General features: G+C 42.0%; 1 protein-coding gene across 2 annotated transcripts in view; it reads right to left on the reverse strand.

Annotated features, from left to right (window-relative positions):
- Positions 1–16,797, reverse strand: part of ovch1.L (ovochymase 1 L homeolog) — a 37,735-nt gene extending 20,938 nt beyond the window's left edge. The window contains 21 exon segments of one of the 2 annotated variants that reach the window (NM_001088568.1): positions 121–189; positions 275–431; positions 737–882; positions 2,557–2,752; positions 3,303–3,375; positions 3,664–3,841; positions 4,448–4,519; positions 4,843–4,971; positions 5,492–5,585; positions 5,901–6,031; positions 6,109–6,243; positions 7,485–7,615; positions 7,700–7,784; positions 9,167–9,359; positions 11,118–11,269; positions 13,055–13,150; positions 13,646–13,818; positions 14,229–14,326; positions 15,096–15,202; positions 15,946–16,020; positions 16,643–16,683. In NM_001088568.1, coding sequence (NP_001082037.1) covers positions 121–189; positions 275–431; positions 737–882; positions 2,557–2,752; positions 3,303–3,375; positions 3,664–3,841; positions 4,448–4,519; positions 4,843–4,971; positions 5,492–5,585; positions 5,901–6,031; positions 6,109–6,243; positions 7,485–7,615; positions 7,700–7,784; positions 9,167–9,359; positions 11,118–11,269; positions 13,055–13,150; positions 13,646–13,818; positions 14,229–14,326; positions 15,096–15,202; positions 15,946–16,020; positions 16,643–16,673 — 2,521 coding nt within the window. In that variant the 5' untranslated portion in view covers positions 16,674–16,683. 2 annotated transcript variants of the gene reach the window in all.

Consider the following 16,797-nt stretch of genomic DNA (forward strand, 5'->3'; position numbering starts at 1 on the left):
CATGAGTATGAGACAGCTGTAGTCTAAAAAGGGACACTTAAAAAGGGAGCATCACATTCATTTAGATTAAAATGGAAGTGTGGAGCATGGGGAGTCAAGGGGTGTACAGGTCTACTTTACCTCCAGCAGCCTTCCCTTCTCTTTGCTCCACCGACTTGCTGTTCAGCAGGGCATTCTCTTGTTGAAGATCTACGAAGGATAGCTTATAATCATAAGACTCATTCAACTCAAATCACAGTGCATTTTATTAACTATTGAATTACCCTTGACATACCCTGTTGTGTGTTTTGTATCCACGTAAAGAACAAGCGGACTTTGGTGTATACTCCAGGCTTCGACACTCGCCCACATCCCTCACCCCAGCTGACAAGGCCATAAATACTGAATTGCTCCTTCTCGTTTTGGCAAACCAGTGGGCCTCCAGAGTCCCCCTAAAATATGTTAAAAAACATAAGTAATTTTGTTTGGTACTTGTGATACACTATAGGGGAATAGCCCTTACATATAAAATTAGACTCCCATATAACAGTCTGCTTTAAGGGTGAAATATTTACAGTAGCTTTGGTCCCCATAGAGCCACTAGGCATGGCATGTTTTCTAACAGACTGAGGTGAAGGGAGTAAATAAGGGTCTTGTTAAGAGTCATTCAAGGTATTGTTCCACCTTTGTACAGTGGCATGTCCCAGTAGTGTGCTAATCTATGCCCTACCCCACCTCCCCTATAAATACCACTGACCTGGCACGCATCCTTTTCCTTAGTGGAGGGGAATCCTGCACACAACATATGGTCGGTCAGCTCCCCAGAGTAATAGGATGTGTTGCAGATTATGCTGTCAAGGATGGGAAGCTGCAACTGCTGAAGACCAAGAGCAGGTTGACCATCTATGGAAGAGACACAGTGAGAACTTAGAAAGATGCTGACCATTTTTCTCTCTATAGCAGTTTCCTAGAGTCATAAGCCGAGAAAGACATTATGGCTAGTTGACTGTGCCAAAATTCCATAACCCTTCACACTCACTATAGTGCCATAAGCGTGTTCTAATCCAGCCAATGTATGAGGTCTGTCTCTCTCCTTCTAAACTGCTTTCAAAAGCCTTCTCGTTCAGCCCACGAGTGGACTTTCTACCCCATTCTTGTAAGCTGCCATCAGATTCTATAGTTCAGCAACTACTTTGAGTTTTAGTAGGGGTTGTTGCGCTCTACTAGGCACTGCTCACATATATAGTGGCACATGGATGATAGTATATAACCGTGATCCCCAGCCAGTGGCTCATGAGCAACATGTTGCTCACCAACCCCTTGGATGTTGCTCCCAGTGGCCTCAAAGCTGGTGCTTATAGTTACATAGTTAAATCGGGTTGGAAAAAATTAAAAAAAAAAAAGTCCATCAAGTTCAACCCCTCCACATGAAAACTCGGCATCCATACACACACCCCTCCCTACTCTAAGATAAATTATAGATACCAATATCTATAGAACTATAGAATTTAGTTATCACAATAGCCTTTGATATTATGTCCTATCCCAAGAAATCATTCAAGCCACTCTTAAAGGCATTAACAGAATCAGCCTTTACAACATCACCCGGCAGTGCATTCCACAATCTCACTGACCTCACTGTAAAGAACCACCTGCATTACTTCAAATGAAAGTGCTTTTCTTCTAGTCTAAAGGGGTGGCCTCTGGTACAGTGATCCTCTTTATGGGTAAAAAGGTCCCCTGCTATTTGTCTATAATGGCCTCTAATGCACTTGTAAAGTGTAATCATATCCCCTCGCAAGCGCCTTTATTCCAGAGAAAACAACTCCAACCTTGACAGTCTACCCTCATAATTGAAGTCTTCCATCCCTAACCAGTTTAGTTGCACGTCTCTGCACTCTCTCCAGCTCATTTATATCCCTCTTAAGGACTGGAGTCCAAAACTGCACTTCATACTCCAGATGAGGCCTTACCAGGGACCTATAAAGAGGCATAATTATGTTTTCATCCCTTGAGTTAATGCCCTTTTTTATGCAAGACAGAACTTTATTGGCTTTAGTAGACACTGCCCAGGATTAGACAACTTGTTGTCTACAAAACCCCAAAGATCCTTCTCATTTAAGGAAACTCCCACACATTCCCATTTAGTGTATAACTCGCATTTATATTATTTTTGCTGCTCAGTTTCCTAATTTAGGCAAATCACTCTGCAAAGTGGCAGCACCCTGCATGGAACCTATAGTTCTTATGCTTGGAGGCAAATTTTGCTTGCATGGAATACAGTCTGTTTGATGGCATGAGCAGGGGTAACTGCCCTGGACCCTGTACATGTTTGGGTCAAATAATCCAAGCTTCAAATAACCCAAAAATCTTTCAACTGATGTTGCCCAGTCAACTACTAAGTAAAAGCATCATTGTAGCATCATGTGCTTTAATAGAAAGTGAACTCTTGTCTACAAGAATTATAGAGCATTGCAGACACAGGCTTCCTCGTGGGCCCCAATCATGGAGTTGAACAGATGTCCTGTAAGGTGATTGGTTGGTAGGTAGGATGATGTAAGAATTGATCATTGTTACCTTCAGCAGTGTTCCCCCAACCAGTAACCACACACACGGAGGCAGGGGTAAGCACCTCTTCTGGTTCTGGGAGGCACACCGGCCTTACAAAATCATTCAAGTCCAGTGGCTCCTCTAGATACAACAAGGCAATGTCATTATCATAGGTTTCAGAGTTATAGTTGTCATGGATCCGGATGGTCTTAATGTTCCTAATCTGTAGGAAAGCAAAAATATCCAGCTAGTTTTTGATATTTTATTCCATAACGAAACAAACGATAAATAAAGCTCTTATCAAGAACACATTCTTCTGGGCAACATGATCTGGACATTATTCACTGCCTTCTAGTTCGTCAATGGAGGTCATGCTGCTTACATCACCCTTGAGATAGTATGACAAAAATCACTGGCTATTTTAGGAAAGGGCCCTAGGGTAGGGTAGATAAAAGTACCAAGGACTTAATAAGAAGGCTGTACACAGGTCTAACACTTCACATGGGAGCACCAGCTTTCTTGCATTGCCAGAGAACCTCATCCCTTTCGACAGAAGTGAATTCCTACAAAAACCAAGAGCTGCAAATTGTCTTAAGACTAACTATGTTTACATCAGGGCTCTTCAACTGGAGCCCCATGGGCGATACATATTTGTAATGTACAAAGACTAATGTAAAATAAAGACATAGGAGCCATGGTGATGACCAGCAGACTCCTCACTAGACTATATTTTTAGATCTGAACACAGAAAAGAATTTGCTCCATTGTTGTACCTGCTCTGTTGACTCATTCAGCATCCGATTATGGTCCCCAGCAATGACAGTCCAATAAGAGGGTTCAGCGGCCCTACAAGCAAACCCAATTACAAATAAGCACAAAACGAAAGACTCAAACTGCTAATTGTATATTTCTGGCAATACTCATCCGAACTGTTGCAGAAACATGTTTTCTGGACAGTAGCCTTACAGAAGGCACTGTAGAGCATGTAGCCAATAATGTTCCCCTACTGGGCATTCAAATTTATGAGGATATTAATTCACCATTAAGACCATGACCATATAAGTCATACATGGAACTCTGAGAGTCTTATAAATCTGTACTATTGACTGACCGTAATTGGCATACCATACTTACTGTATACAGTGAGCAGCAGTCAGAATCCACTGAGGTGAAATAATGGCACCTCCACAATGAAAGGTTTTTAGGAAAAAGATCTGAACTTGCCATGGCCAGCTATTTGGACTGGCTTCTTCTCCGCCAACAATACGAGGCAGCCACCACTTTGGGGTCATGGGAGCCATGCCACAGACATCTGGAAGGTGCATAGAGAGCCAATTAGGCCCCATACATTATGGAGGATTAATATCCGTGTGCTAATGTAAAAACACTTGGGAAAATTAGAGTGAATCTTAAAGCACTAGACACCTAGGGTCCAACACTGAAGGTCTATCTTAAGGGTTATGCTTCCTGCCCTAGTGGTGCTCAAAGTAGTGATGGTGAGCAGCCTGAAGGCAAATTAGGTTAAATTTTGGGGAAAGATGCATATATACACGGTCATTAATTCCTGCATATACAAGAAAGTGAAAGTTTCCTACATATTTTAAGTTAAGCATCTGCTAAAATATTGTCTTACAAAGGGGAACCTGGATCCTAAAAGACCTCTGATATACTCTAAACAAAATGGTTACCCAGGTCAAATTTGCCAGTTTAAGAACCCGCTGCAACCACACTACAAAAGTGTCCTCATCTGCCCTAGAGCACATAAGAGGAGCAACCATGGTCTTAGTTGCCAAGGTCAGTGACTCCCCACTGCAGCTTACAATGAGCCCCAAAAGAAAGTCAAATAATTCAAAAACCATATAAAATATATAATAAAGGCCATGCTAAGCTGCCGTCAAATATTTTCAATTTTACTCACCTAGTGCAATGGCTCTTGGGTGGAGCATGCTGATTGTAGGAGTGTCATCAACAGGAAGTGAAAATTGCTTCTCTGGGTGGACAAAAAATAAAGGGAAAAATGGTTTAATTAACAGAATTGGGCTGTTCTGTGATTAGATTTGGTCATTGCAATGACGAAGAAATTCAAGAAACTATGTCTTATTCAGTATTATGCCAGTATTCATGCAAACCATGCAGCAGGAACTGGTTCTGGAGAGATCCCAAGTCCTTGGTCAACCACTAACTTGTGTACCATAAGCAACCTTCTCATTTGAGTATTCTGAGGTCATGGACTAGCAGTCTCTTGAGAACCTCATACTGGGTTCTGTAGTTCTTGGCACCATGTAGGTAAAGTCAAAGTATGCTCACACTTACCTTTTGGTACAAAGCTGAATTTGACCTTAAAACCTGGGTAACTATTCTCCATGTCAGTCTTGAAGCGTATCAGCATAGTATTTTCTGGACTGGAGATTGGGAGTGGGAGAGTATATCCACAGAGCCGAGCTGGAAACAGATTAGATCAAACACTTATGGGAAGGCTATTATAATCAACCCAGTAATGCTGCACGTCTGCTGGACTCAACATTGGGTATCCACCATGCATCCAAACTATGATTCCAGGTTTGATCTTAACCCAAGGCCAGTTTTACAGAAAGGCAGAGAAACCAGTTGGCTGGCCCTTGCCAGGTATTCTAAAAAAAGATACTTATAGGGCATGTTTGAAAACACCATCAAACGACGACTGCATCAGTGTTTTTATGTAGTCCTTGTCTGATGGGTTTCCATAGGTCCTACTGTAGGTTTGACTTGGCCCAGGATCTTGTGTATGGTCATCTTGTAGTGTATGGAATCCTGGATTATTTGCCTACTAGGATCCTCTCAGATCAAGACAAACCAATTTCCCTTTAGTTCTTTCCCAGATACCAAATCTTTATCTGATTGGACAGTCAACAGGTGAAAGGACCAATTGCAGTCCTTCCACTGTACATAAATCAAGGGCTGTTAACCATAACACACTATATACCAATCAGCTGTTTTTCTTCAGCGCCATCATAAACCTCCACGGCATCGTATATACACCCGTGTCCATACTCAACATTAAAGTCTTCAAATTTCAGCTGAAGAGAAAGAAAAAAGGTTTTACCGGAGAGAGGAATTTTTTTACAAATGTTCATAAATCCGTCTTTGGCCATAATCCCACCCATTTCTTAAAAAATCCCTTTGTATTCTAAGAAAGATGTAATAGTTGATAGGTATGCAGGCTCCTCTGAAAGCAAATGTTCCAGGCCTTGGAGAAGACAAGCAACTTAGCACTTTGGAAGCCCAATATAATTTTAAATACCCAGAGAATATCATTCCAACGCAAGTACCAAACTATAGAATAGGAAAAGAATATGGCAGCTCCCACTCCTATAAAGAACATGAAGTTGTACCTTAACAATGTGATTCTCTGGGGCTTCAATAATCCAGCTACAAGTCTTTAGTCTGGGATATGGATCAGGATAATTAGGGCTGTAAATCATTCCTTTCTTCTTCAAAATCTTGGCACTACCACAGGCAGATGCTATCAGAGGCAAGGAAAGCTATCGGTTCTTTAATTGGTCACCAAAACCTTATGCTATAATAGCAACAAACACTCACCTGCTTTAGTTGGTATTGCCAAGAACTGGATCTCAAATCCACGGCCTGTGAAGGTCCCGTCAGAGAAGAAAGTGACTGTTACTTTATTAGAGCGCACAATTAAAGGAGAAGGGATGGTGGATCCACAAACCTTTCCTACAGGATAAAGAATATATATATTTTAATTATCCAATAATGAACAGTGTACTAGGGAACCTTGTCTGTCCCTTTGATTCTCAATGAAAGTTGCCATAACAGCAGGCTAGACTCACCTGGGCCCACAGGGATACCAGGAAAACTCCCTTGGGCCCAGGTGTCAGTGGGCCCTCCTGCTTCAAAACATTTGGCATATTTCATGGACATTACCTATATCTATGAGAACAGAGAGACTAAATAAATTGAATAATAGATTATAGTATGTGAAGAAAAGAGACTAGCAGAATAGAGGTTTCGCGAGGAGAGGAATTATAATAGTACTGAGAGTGAGCCCCTGATCTAAGGTCTTTTGGTGGGCCTCTGGTCTAAGGTTTTTGGGTGGGCCCCTGGTGTCCCAGTCCGACACTGGTTGGACTAGAACTTATAGTCCAGTCTGTGATGGGGTAGAGAACCTCAACTCATCAGGGTCAGTATTGAGATACTTACAGCTTGGTAGGAAAGGCAAGATATTAAAGGGACACTATACTAATTATATTTTGTAGCAGAATTTGTGGAGAGTACAGAGGACTACCTACATTATCATAGACGTATGGTATCATTGTCTACATGTTATTTGAAAACACAGAAGATATGCCTATCATGAAGACTGCCATTTATGGCCCTGTTTGTATGGCCACACCCCTCCTACACTCCCTTTCCTGGCTTATTGTAATGGGATAAGAAAAAAATAAGAGTACTGTGGAAGGGGTCATGGAATGGAGGTTGCCAGCAGTACAGCAATGGCTGCTAAGACAAGGCTTAAACTGAAGAATGAGCCAGTAATATCTTCAAAAAAAAATCTGTATATACCTAATATAATATATATACCTATATACCCTGTATATAGCTAAATTAAATTGAAAATATAAGTGTCCATTAGGAAAAACCTAGTTTATACAATACAAGCAGTGGGTGGGACCAGAATATTCTAGTGGTAGTCTAGAGGGAGAGGGGTCTATTTTCTTAATGCCTACAAAAATAGGACACATACATCTCATAACTTAATCATGTGAGGTTATCTAATATCAGGATTAATGTTGTATTAAGGGTTTATTTGGAATTCATTGGAGAGACGCTGAGTGAAACTCAGAAAGAATCTATGGAATGGAAACAATTCCAGTGTTTATTTGGTTTCATCGGCCTGAAATCACACCCCATAGAAAATAAACCACACAGCACGGGCTCCCAAACTATGTACTCACGGATCATTTTCTCGTTCACCGTAAAAGACAAATAGTCAAAAGTGCAAGTGGCATGATCTTCTATATCCAACTGGAGAAATCGGATTTCGATCATTTTAGCTTTCTGTACCGCCAACATCCAGCGGCAAACACTGCAAAGTTAAAAACACAGTATACCTTAAGCTTTCAGCCAGGGATAGAACAAAAAAAGTAATTAAGCTCAGGGTGCTGCTCACCTGTTAATGGAATAGTTGCCACTTAGGGGGTACCTAACTGTTCCATTTTTACCAGTAATTGTCCTTCCTTTAGAACTGCAGCCTCCTACAAATAAAATGTAATAGCTTTACATTACAATAAAATAAAAATCCAAAGTTCAAAAAAATTTGTTATGTTTATTTTGGAAAAAAAGCCACAGGTGGTGTTTTGCTTTGGACATCGTTATTCTCAGTGGGCATGTAACTAAGCCATGATTGACCTCTATCCACATTTTGTTTTGCTTAGAACTGGCCTTAGCACAGTTAGTGAAAGTGGTTGATATCTATAATGAACAGCCCTGGTGGAACTATAGTTATAAACTGACCCCCAAGTTTATTGCATACAAGTCAAGACTACTGAAGATTTAACTGGAGGTCTGCTAAGCAGGCTCTTGATGGTTCTGGATTCTTAGGACCTGTTACTGAAAGTCTTCTAGGCATGAAGGAATCCTACTGAAACACCTATTGAACTCCACTTAACTCTAACAAAAGACATGTCACTGAAGGTATTCTATACATGAAGGATGATAGTTGTTGACTCCTATCAAAGAAAGGTTACTTAAGTCTTCCAGGTATAAGGGTTGATGGTTCTTGATTGCTACGGAGGTCATCATGTCACTGAAAATCTTCCAGGCATCAAGGATCCAAACGGAGACTCCTACTAGTTGACTCAGTTTGAGGACATCACTGAAGGTCTTTGAGACATGGATTCTTGACAATTTATTTCACTGCTGGGTAGAAATTGGCCAGTTTGACAACTTACATAGTAGGCCAAAATAATTTTAGATGTTATCTACTGACTATGGAAATTTTTATGGCTTTCCCCTCATCCAGTCCATTATAAATACAGCTTCCCGGTTCATAAACTTCACCATCCACTCTTCCTTTGCCAATGTTTACACTGGATTCCACTACCTTTTATGATAAAACCAGGGGCAATCCAGCCTTCCTTCACATCTAAACATTTAATGCATGGCTAGAGCTACACCCCTTCTTTGGAATTCCCTTCCATATTGCATCAGACTATCTCACAATCCCTTTTAGATTGTAAGTTTGTTTGAACGGGTCCTTCTATCTCCTGTAGTGATCAGTGTTTGTACACAATGTTCATGTTTGGCTTATTTGGAATATGTTGGAACAATGGCAGGGGCTCACCCTGAAGGTTAATTTAGGTTCAAATTTAGAATGCATATTTTCTATCCTAAATACCCTTGAAAGCCCAGATCAAAGGTCACTCAGTTAGGTTGAGATTTGGGGTGAACACCTATTTGGAATCCTAGATACTAGAGACCAAGGTTTCCCTTTGTAACCTTGTCATGACCTATGGGTGCCCTTATCACAGTTAGAATTCCAAGGCATTGTTTGAACCAAAAAATCGTAACCATTACACTATGGCCTTTTTTTGTCCATCGTGACTATAACAGTTTAGTGGAGCAGATATAAGCATACCAGTTAGTTTAGGGGGTCTCAGGAAGTCCAACACTGAGGAGACCCTGGAGAAAATTGCAGGGGATCCACTCTGGCTGCGTATGATCTGTTTGGCACCCCAGCTTCTCCCACAGCCAAGGCCCCAGGATACACATCCAGCCAAGAACCACACCCCAGAGCGCCGTCTGCATACAAAGGGTCCTCCAGAATCGCCCTGAATGTCAGTAGGAAACAGGCTAATTTAGAGAATGGTTATCTATGCCAAAAGCAAACAGTTTCCATGACTGCACCAACAGCCCAATCTCACTGAAAGTCTAAAGCAGGAAATATGTTGTACAGTCCTGCCAAAAAATGATTAGTGGAAAATTAGCATAACTATAGAAGGAAGCAGATCCTGGTGCCCAGGAGATATAGGGGGCCCACTTAAAACTGTTTCAGTAATTACATTTATTTAGTATTCACAAAGTTGGGGGCTATAAATGCCCAGGACATGGAGTCTTCCGGATAACTGGTATTTCCATAATTTGGATCTTCCTACCTTAAGTCTACTAGAAAATCCTGTAAACATGAAATATACCCAACAGGCTGGTTTTGCTTCCAATAAGGATTAATTATATCTTAATACAAAGGAAGAAAAAGAAATGACCCTTCACAATGCACCTTCCCATCCATGTGTTGTAACCATACGATTGAAGTGATTATTAAAACTTAACTTTTAATATGACCAGTAAAATTATGTCTAGATAGCAATATTAAAATATTGGTTAGGCAGGAGGCTGATTGACTAATAAGCCAGGGGTAGGAGGGATAAAGTCACCTGAGAGTGACTGTTGGTTGGAGCAAAACAATCAATCTTTTCAATTTCTTGACGATTGTCCATTGACCAACCCCTTCACGCCTCTAGGCGCAATTTTAGTTTTCGGTTAGGCAGGCGTCGGATAGGGACAACGCAATTAGCTGGGGAGAACGGATCGGGAGGGCACTTCTGAGGGTGAAGGGGTTGGTCAATGGACGATCCGTGGGGCAAAGAACGTGCTAACAATATTCTGATAATTTTGGTTAATTTACAACCGCTTGCCACTCAGGCTGCTTTTTAGGCCTCGATACCCCAATCACCCTGCATGGTGATTGTAGACCTGAAGGGAGGGATCCTAAGGTGGGAGAAGGGGTGGCCTGTGGGGAACTGATACCTCTGTTATATGAACAATCGTCAAGAAATTGAAAAGATTGATTGTTTTGCTCCAACCAACAGTCACTCTCAGGTGACTTTATCCCTCCTACCCCTGGCTTATTAGTCAATCAGCCTCCTGCCTAACCAATATTTTAATATTGCTATCTAGACATAATTTTACTGGTCATATTAAAAGTTAAGTTTTAATAATCACTTCAATCGTATGGTTACAACACATGGATGGGAAGGTGCAATGTGAAGGGTCATTTCTTTTTCTTCCTTTGTATTATTAACTATTATCTGACCTTGCACACCATCCTTTATTTTGGACGGATGGTGCTCCCCAACTCCTAATCTATTTCATATTTAATTATATCTTAGTTTGGACAAGCTACTGTTTTATTATTACAGAGAAAAAGGAAATTGTTTAAAATTTGGATTATTTGGATAAAATGGAGTCTATGGGAGATGGCCATTCCGTAATACGGAGCTTTGTGGATAACTGGTTTCTGGATAACAGATCCCATACCTGTACTGACATATGGTGCTTTTTCCCTCCAACTCTCAAAAGCAGTAGCAGTTGGTGGCTGAATTCCTTGGCGTTCTCTGGGCCTGAGGGTGGGATGATTGTATTCTCCAACAGAGGGGAAGGTGGTGAGGAGGTAGGTGCAAATCACTCTTTTGCATAGAGGCCCTTCAAGGTTATACTGCAACTGTCTATTCTACAAGACCAGCCCCCCCTCCTGCCACATTGCTTCAGAACGACAACAGTTAAGGGGTAAAAGTAAATTATTTCATTACCTGGCAGGCATCCATCCCTCCTTCTGGGAATCCAGCACATAACATTGTGTCATCTAATACGGGATGCCCTATGGGCTCCAACACAGCATGGCAGGTGCCATTATCAATGACTGGCAGTTTTACTTCCTGTAGGACTGGGGACAAGTCCCCATCTAGAGATAGAACAGGAACATGGGGTATAGTTGAACCGCCAACAAAGAGCTCACAGAACCCCTCAGTGACTTCTAATATCCTTATTTACAGTAGGGAAGACATTATCCCTTATAATATATGAGTGATACTCAAGAGTTCCCTGTATAACTCCGCCTGCAACCTTGTACCTTTATATGGTAACGGTACCCCTCAGTGACACTAATTTAAGGAGATACTATTTTAGGATTTAGCCAAATCCAGAATCCTTTGTCAAAAATTTTACAGAATACTGAACTGAATCTGAAGCCTACTTGACATATGTAAATTAGGGGGAAAAGAGGTAAAGAAGTAAAACATTTTTGACTTTTGTATGTGTGATGTGATTTTTTGGATTCGGATTCAGTTTGGCCAGGCACATGGATTCAGCTGAATCCTGCTGAAAAAGGCAGAATCCTGTATTTGGTGCATCCCTACTTCTAATATCCTTATGTAGGGGCCTATAGGATCTGCTATGCCCTATAGAGTTAAGGTGGCCATACACTGAGAGATCCACTCGTTTGGCGATGTCACCAAACGAGCGGCTCTCTCCACGATATGCCCACCTTGAGAGCTGATCAGATTGTGGGCCCTAGGGCCCAACGACCGGATCCTAACGGTGGCTTTACGGGTGGTCTTTTACGGGGGATTTTTAGTCCGATCGAGATCTGCCCGACTTTCGGCCAGATCTCGATCAGGGAAGCCCGTCGGGGGGCCCCATACACGGGTCAATAAGCTGCCGACTTGCAGCTTTTAACGGCCCGTGTATGGCCACCTTAAAATCCTTACCCTCTTTCTTATATCTATTGTTATTGGATTAAGCCCCTATAACATCCCATTTAGTACATCATTAGTTATTGGTCAAAAGGTGTAATACCATTTCCTGCCACACTGCTATATAGTGTGTGTAGGGAGTGGCCTCTTCCTCTGGCTCCTAGTGTCTGTGCTGCTAGGTGTTTCCCATTGAGCCTGGGATCACCAAGGCCCCAGTAAAGCCATTCGCCCCAAAGGGACCTGTACCTTTGGTGATTAAGTCAGGGACCAGGAAACCCTGTGAATGAGGTTAGCTATCATTAGGTCAGATCTTTAATAGACTCTCTAGGAGAGCGAGATAGTCAGCTTTATATAGCATGAGCAGCTGTGTGCTCCGTCAAGGATAGTAGCAGGGAGTAGCTTCCCAAAGGCTTCTTGTTTGCCTTTAGTGCAGGGCCTCAGTGGATAGGGTGTTAAGGTAGCCATACACGGGGCGATAAAAGGGGGCCCCCCCCGACGGGCTTCCCCGATCGAGATCTGGCCGAAAGTCGGCCAGATCGAGATCAGATGGGACTAAAAATCCTGTCGGATAGTGGCTGCATCTGTTAAAGGGATAGCTTCCACTTGGCGAACGCCCTGACCCTGTTGTGTAAGTCGCGTGTAGCCAATGCTTTATCATGCTAGTGGGTATTTGTCTAAATACAGCCAACCAGGTGCTACACTTATTAACAGTAGGGGGTACATTATTCCTTATAATACATGAATGATACTCAAGAGTTCTCAGTCTGCAGCCTTGTGCCTTTATATGGTCACTTAACCCCTCAGTGAATTCGATTTAGGGGGTACACTATCCCTTATACTATATGCATGAAACTCAGCGTTCCCTATATAAAACTCATCCTAGAGCCTTGTGCCTTTTATGGTTGCAGAAATCCTCTGACTTCTAATATCCTCATCATTTACAGTAAGGGGTACATTACCCTTATCTTTCTACTAAATTATATAAACCCACTTACTTTCTTCAAGCCTCCCCCAGCCGCTGGAAACACACAAGGTTCCGGCTTCAATCTTCTCTCCCACCTGCGGAAGGCAAATGGGTTGCACCTGGGAGCCTGAATATAAAATAGACATAGGATTAAAAGTCCAAAATTCAAAATGCTTCTTAAAGGGTCACCACATTTATCCTGTAAGATTTGCCTAATGTAAATTTATATTGAAAGAAAATGTTTTTTCTATTCCATGTTTTTTTTTCCAAGTTTCTGCAAAGCTGCCTTTATTGGAGAGCCGGACAGTGCAATCAGAATGATAGAGGGTTAAGATCAGCGCTGGTATCAGGACACATAGGGTCCCATACTGCCAAGTCAGTAGGGCCCCCCCATTTTTTAACCCATGGGTTACCTGGGCCCATGGCAAGTTGGGCCCCAACTGGCTGCTGGTTGGCTTTGCCTTTTGATCCACCCATTACACCAAATATATAGAAGTCCAACCCACAATTCACCCAAACCAACTCTCTTACATGCCATGCCCTTTCATGACCCTCGAAGCACACTTGGGGCCCTCTCTGTCTACCCCCTGGTTTACATTCCTCTTTAATTGACTGTACTCACCAAAGATGATTGGCTTAGACAGAAAGACAAGAGCAATGTCATAGCCCATGTTCCCATCCCCTCTGTAATTTGGGTGCGGCTCTATATGGGATACGGGGATGCTCTGCTCTTGACTGTCCATAACTTGCTGGTCATATTCGCCAACAATCACAGTCATGTGGCTCACTTTTATCCTGCGAGAGAGAAGGTAGTTGGTGTGAGGAGTGTGGGCGAAGCATGTTAGGGCTTATACTTGGGTATCTGGCACAACACCACTTTCAGAGATCCTATAATCTTCTATTGTTCTCCATCTCTAACATTAGTTGCCTCCTCTGAAAGGGGCAGATTTTAGTTTCAAAACTTGAGAAAATTTGGAATCACCTCCTTCCACAGCCAGGTACAGAAATGCCCCCCCACCCCAGGGCCATGGTCTCCAGAACAAGTGGATTTTATTATTTAGTGCTACCATATGCATTGTGGTCATCTTGGTGCAAGTCAGCTTCCCTGCTTCACTCAAGCTCTTTGGACATAGGGTGTAGATTGTCACCCTTGGCTAATAAATAGGAATTTTCCCAGTTACCCAGCAGCCCCACCAGAGGCTTACTCAGTCACAGGATAGACACAGTGGGCCGCAGTTACCACCATGTCCTTGCGCACAATGCTGCCCCCACAGATATGCCTCTCATTCAGCTTTAGCGACACCTGCAGGGCAGATATAGAAATGTATTAATGGCCAATCCTCAAGAGTACAAAAGCTATGGTGGGTTTTTTAAGTCAAGAGGTTTATGGGAGGGGGGACGTGGGATCTTTTATCTGAAATGCTTGGGTCCTGAGGTTTTTTTGATGATTGCTCTTCCTAGAATGTGGAGCGCCCTGCCTGAAAGGGGTGGTTCACCTTTAAATTAACTTTTAGTATGATAGGGATATTCTGAGTATTTGCAATTGGTTTTCATTTGATATTATTTGTGGGTTTTGAGTTAGCTTTTTATTCAGCAGCTCTTCAGTTTGCAATTTCAGCAATCTGGTTGCTAGGGTTCAAATTGCCTTAGCAACCATGCATTGATTTGAAGAGACTGGAATACAAATAGGAGAGGCCCTGAATAGAAAGATTGAGTAATAAAAAGTACAATAACAATACATTTGTAGCCCAACAGAGCATTTGTTTTTTAAATGGGGTCAGTGACCCCCAATTTGAAAGCTGGAATGAGTCAGAAGAAAGCAAATCATTCAAAAACTAAAAAAAAAAAAAAAAAGGACAAAAAAAAAACTGCTTATAATTAGCCATTCTATAACATACTGAAAGTTACTGTAAAGGTGAACCACCCCTTTAAAGCTACCGTTAGGAATGTTCTAAATGGATCTAAATGGATTCAGCCAAGTTAACATCAAGCACAAGGTACACATAAGGCCTTACTAATAGTGGAAAAAAACAAAACAAAGCTAATAGTAAAAACGGTTAGGAAATGTCCACCGTCCATGGTTGTCCTCCAACAGCAGCATCTCCTCCTCCCACAATGCGGGAAGTGAATTCCAGGTCTGGTTCATCACCAATTTCAGGACGTGTCCCACACTTGAGCTCTGGGAACACAAAAATACTGATGTCTGTACAGAAATATATTTCAGCAGCCCCAACCTTTCTACTTACATTCCCCAGCACTGACATGTACAGGCTATGAGCAAACTTTGGGGGCTGTTCCTGCTGAATTGTGCTTAGTACAGGGGAATACCTATGCTGCCATAGTTTTATGGTATCTCTCTGTACAGGCTATGAACAAACTTAGGGGGCTGTTCCTGCTGAATTGTGCTTAGTACATAGGAATACCTATGCTGCTATAGTTTTATGGTAGCTCTCTGTACATGCTATGAGCACATTTAGGGGTGCTGCCATAGTTTTATGGTATCTCTCTGTACAGGCTATGAGCAAACTTAGGGGACTGTTCCTGCTGAATTGTGCTTAGTACAGGGGAATACCTAGGTTGCCATAGTTTTATGGGATATCTCTGTACAGACTATGAGGAATCTTAGGAGACTGTTCCTGATGAATTGTGCTTAGTACATAGGAATACCTATGCTGCTATAGTTTTATGGTATCTCTCTGTACATGCCATGAGCAAATTTAGGGGTGCTGCCATAGTTGTATGGGATCGCTCTGTATAGGCTATGAACAAACCTGGTTGACTAGTTCTGCTAATACCACACCATCAAAATTTATTTTCACCTATTTCTATATGGCCAGAGATGGTAGGCCCAAACCCAACTGGTGTTTAAGGGGCACCTATCATGAGAAAATAGTTTCTCCCCAAAAGAGGTGCAGCCCTCACCTGCAGTTTCACCTGGGATAGGGCTCTCCTGTTGAGGCTCCAGGTTGGAAATTTTGGCTGATATACATGCAGCAACTGCAAAGAGATTCCCAGAAGAGGAACACATCAGTGGCATAAATTGGCCAGTCAAGAAGAAACTAAAGTTGACCCAATGGTAAACTCCCCCTCTTAATGGCTATGGATGCATTAATGATTACTTAATCATACCTCTATGTATGTAAAATTGGAATTGGTTTTGTTTGCTGTACCTTAGATAAGCCGTCTTATTGCATCTCTGCCACTCTCTTAGATAAGGCAATGCATATTCAGACAGCAGAGTCGTTTATTAGATCATTTATCTTTTAAAACTACTGAAAGCAATATCTGTCTGTCCATTTATATTCTCTGCACTGTCGAACAAAAAGGGATAAACACATGTTGCTTTCAATACAATAGACCCAATCTGGAACCAACACCTGTATGGCAAATATGGGGGTTTTATGGTCGATCATAGAGGTATAAAAAGTGCTTTATGTGCACAGCAGTGTCTTCAGATCACACACCTAATAAAGCTCAGCTGCACTGGCCATCTCAGTCATTGCAGTCAACTATCTAGCAAGCTGATCAGATGCCCTTTAACCATGCATAGTACTTAAGCTATTTATAATACAATAATAATAAGCTGTATATAATACAATAGCAAGTCTGCAGTTCTCACCCCATAGCAGTAGCGTGATGGAGACCATCATTCCCCATGAGCCCATTCTGACTGCCTCAACCAATCGGCCCATTCCTACCAAATCCTCTTATAACCTCTGGGGTAGGTTCCAGATTGATATCAGCTGGTAGGTGTGCCCACAGATTACTGGTTAA

The sequence above is a fragment of the Xenopus laevis genome, chromosome 3L (assembly GCF_017654675.1).
Source record: "Xenopus laevis strain J_2021 chromosome 3L, Xenopus_laevis_v10.1, whole genome shotgun sequence".
In the NCBI taxonomy this organism is placed as follows: Eukaryota; Metazoa; Chordata; class Amphibia; order Anura; family Pipidae; genus Xenopus; species Xenopus laevis.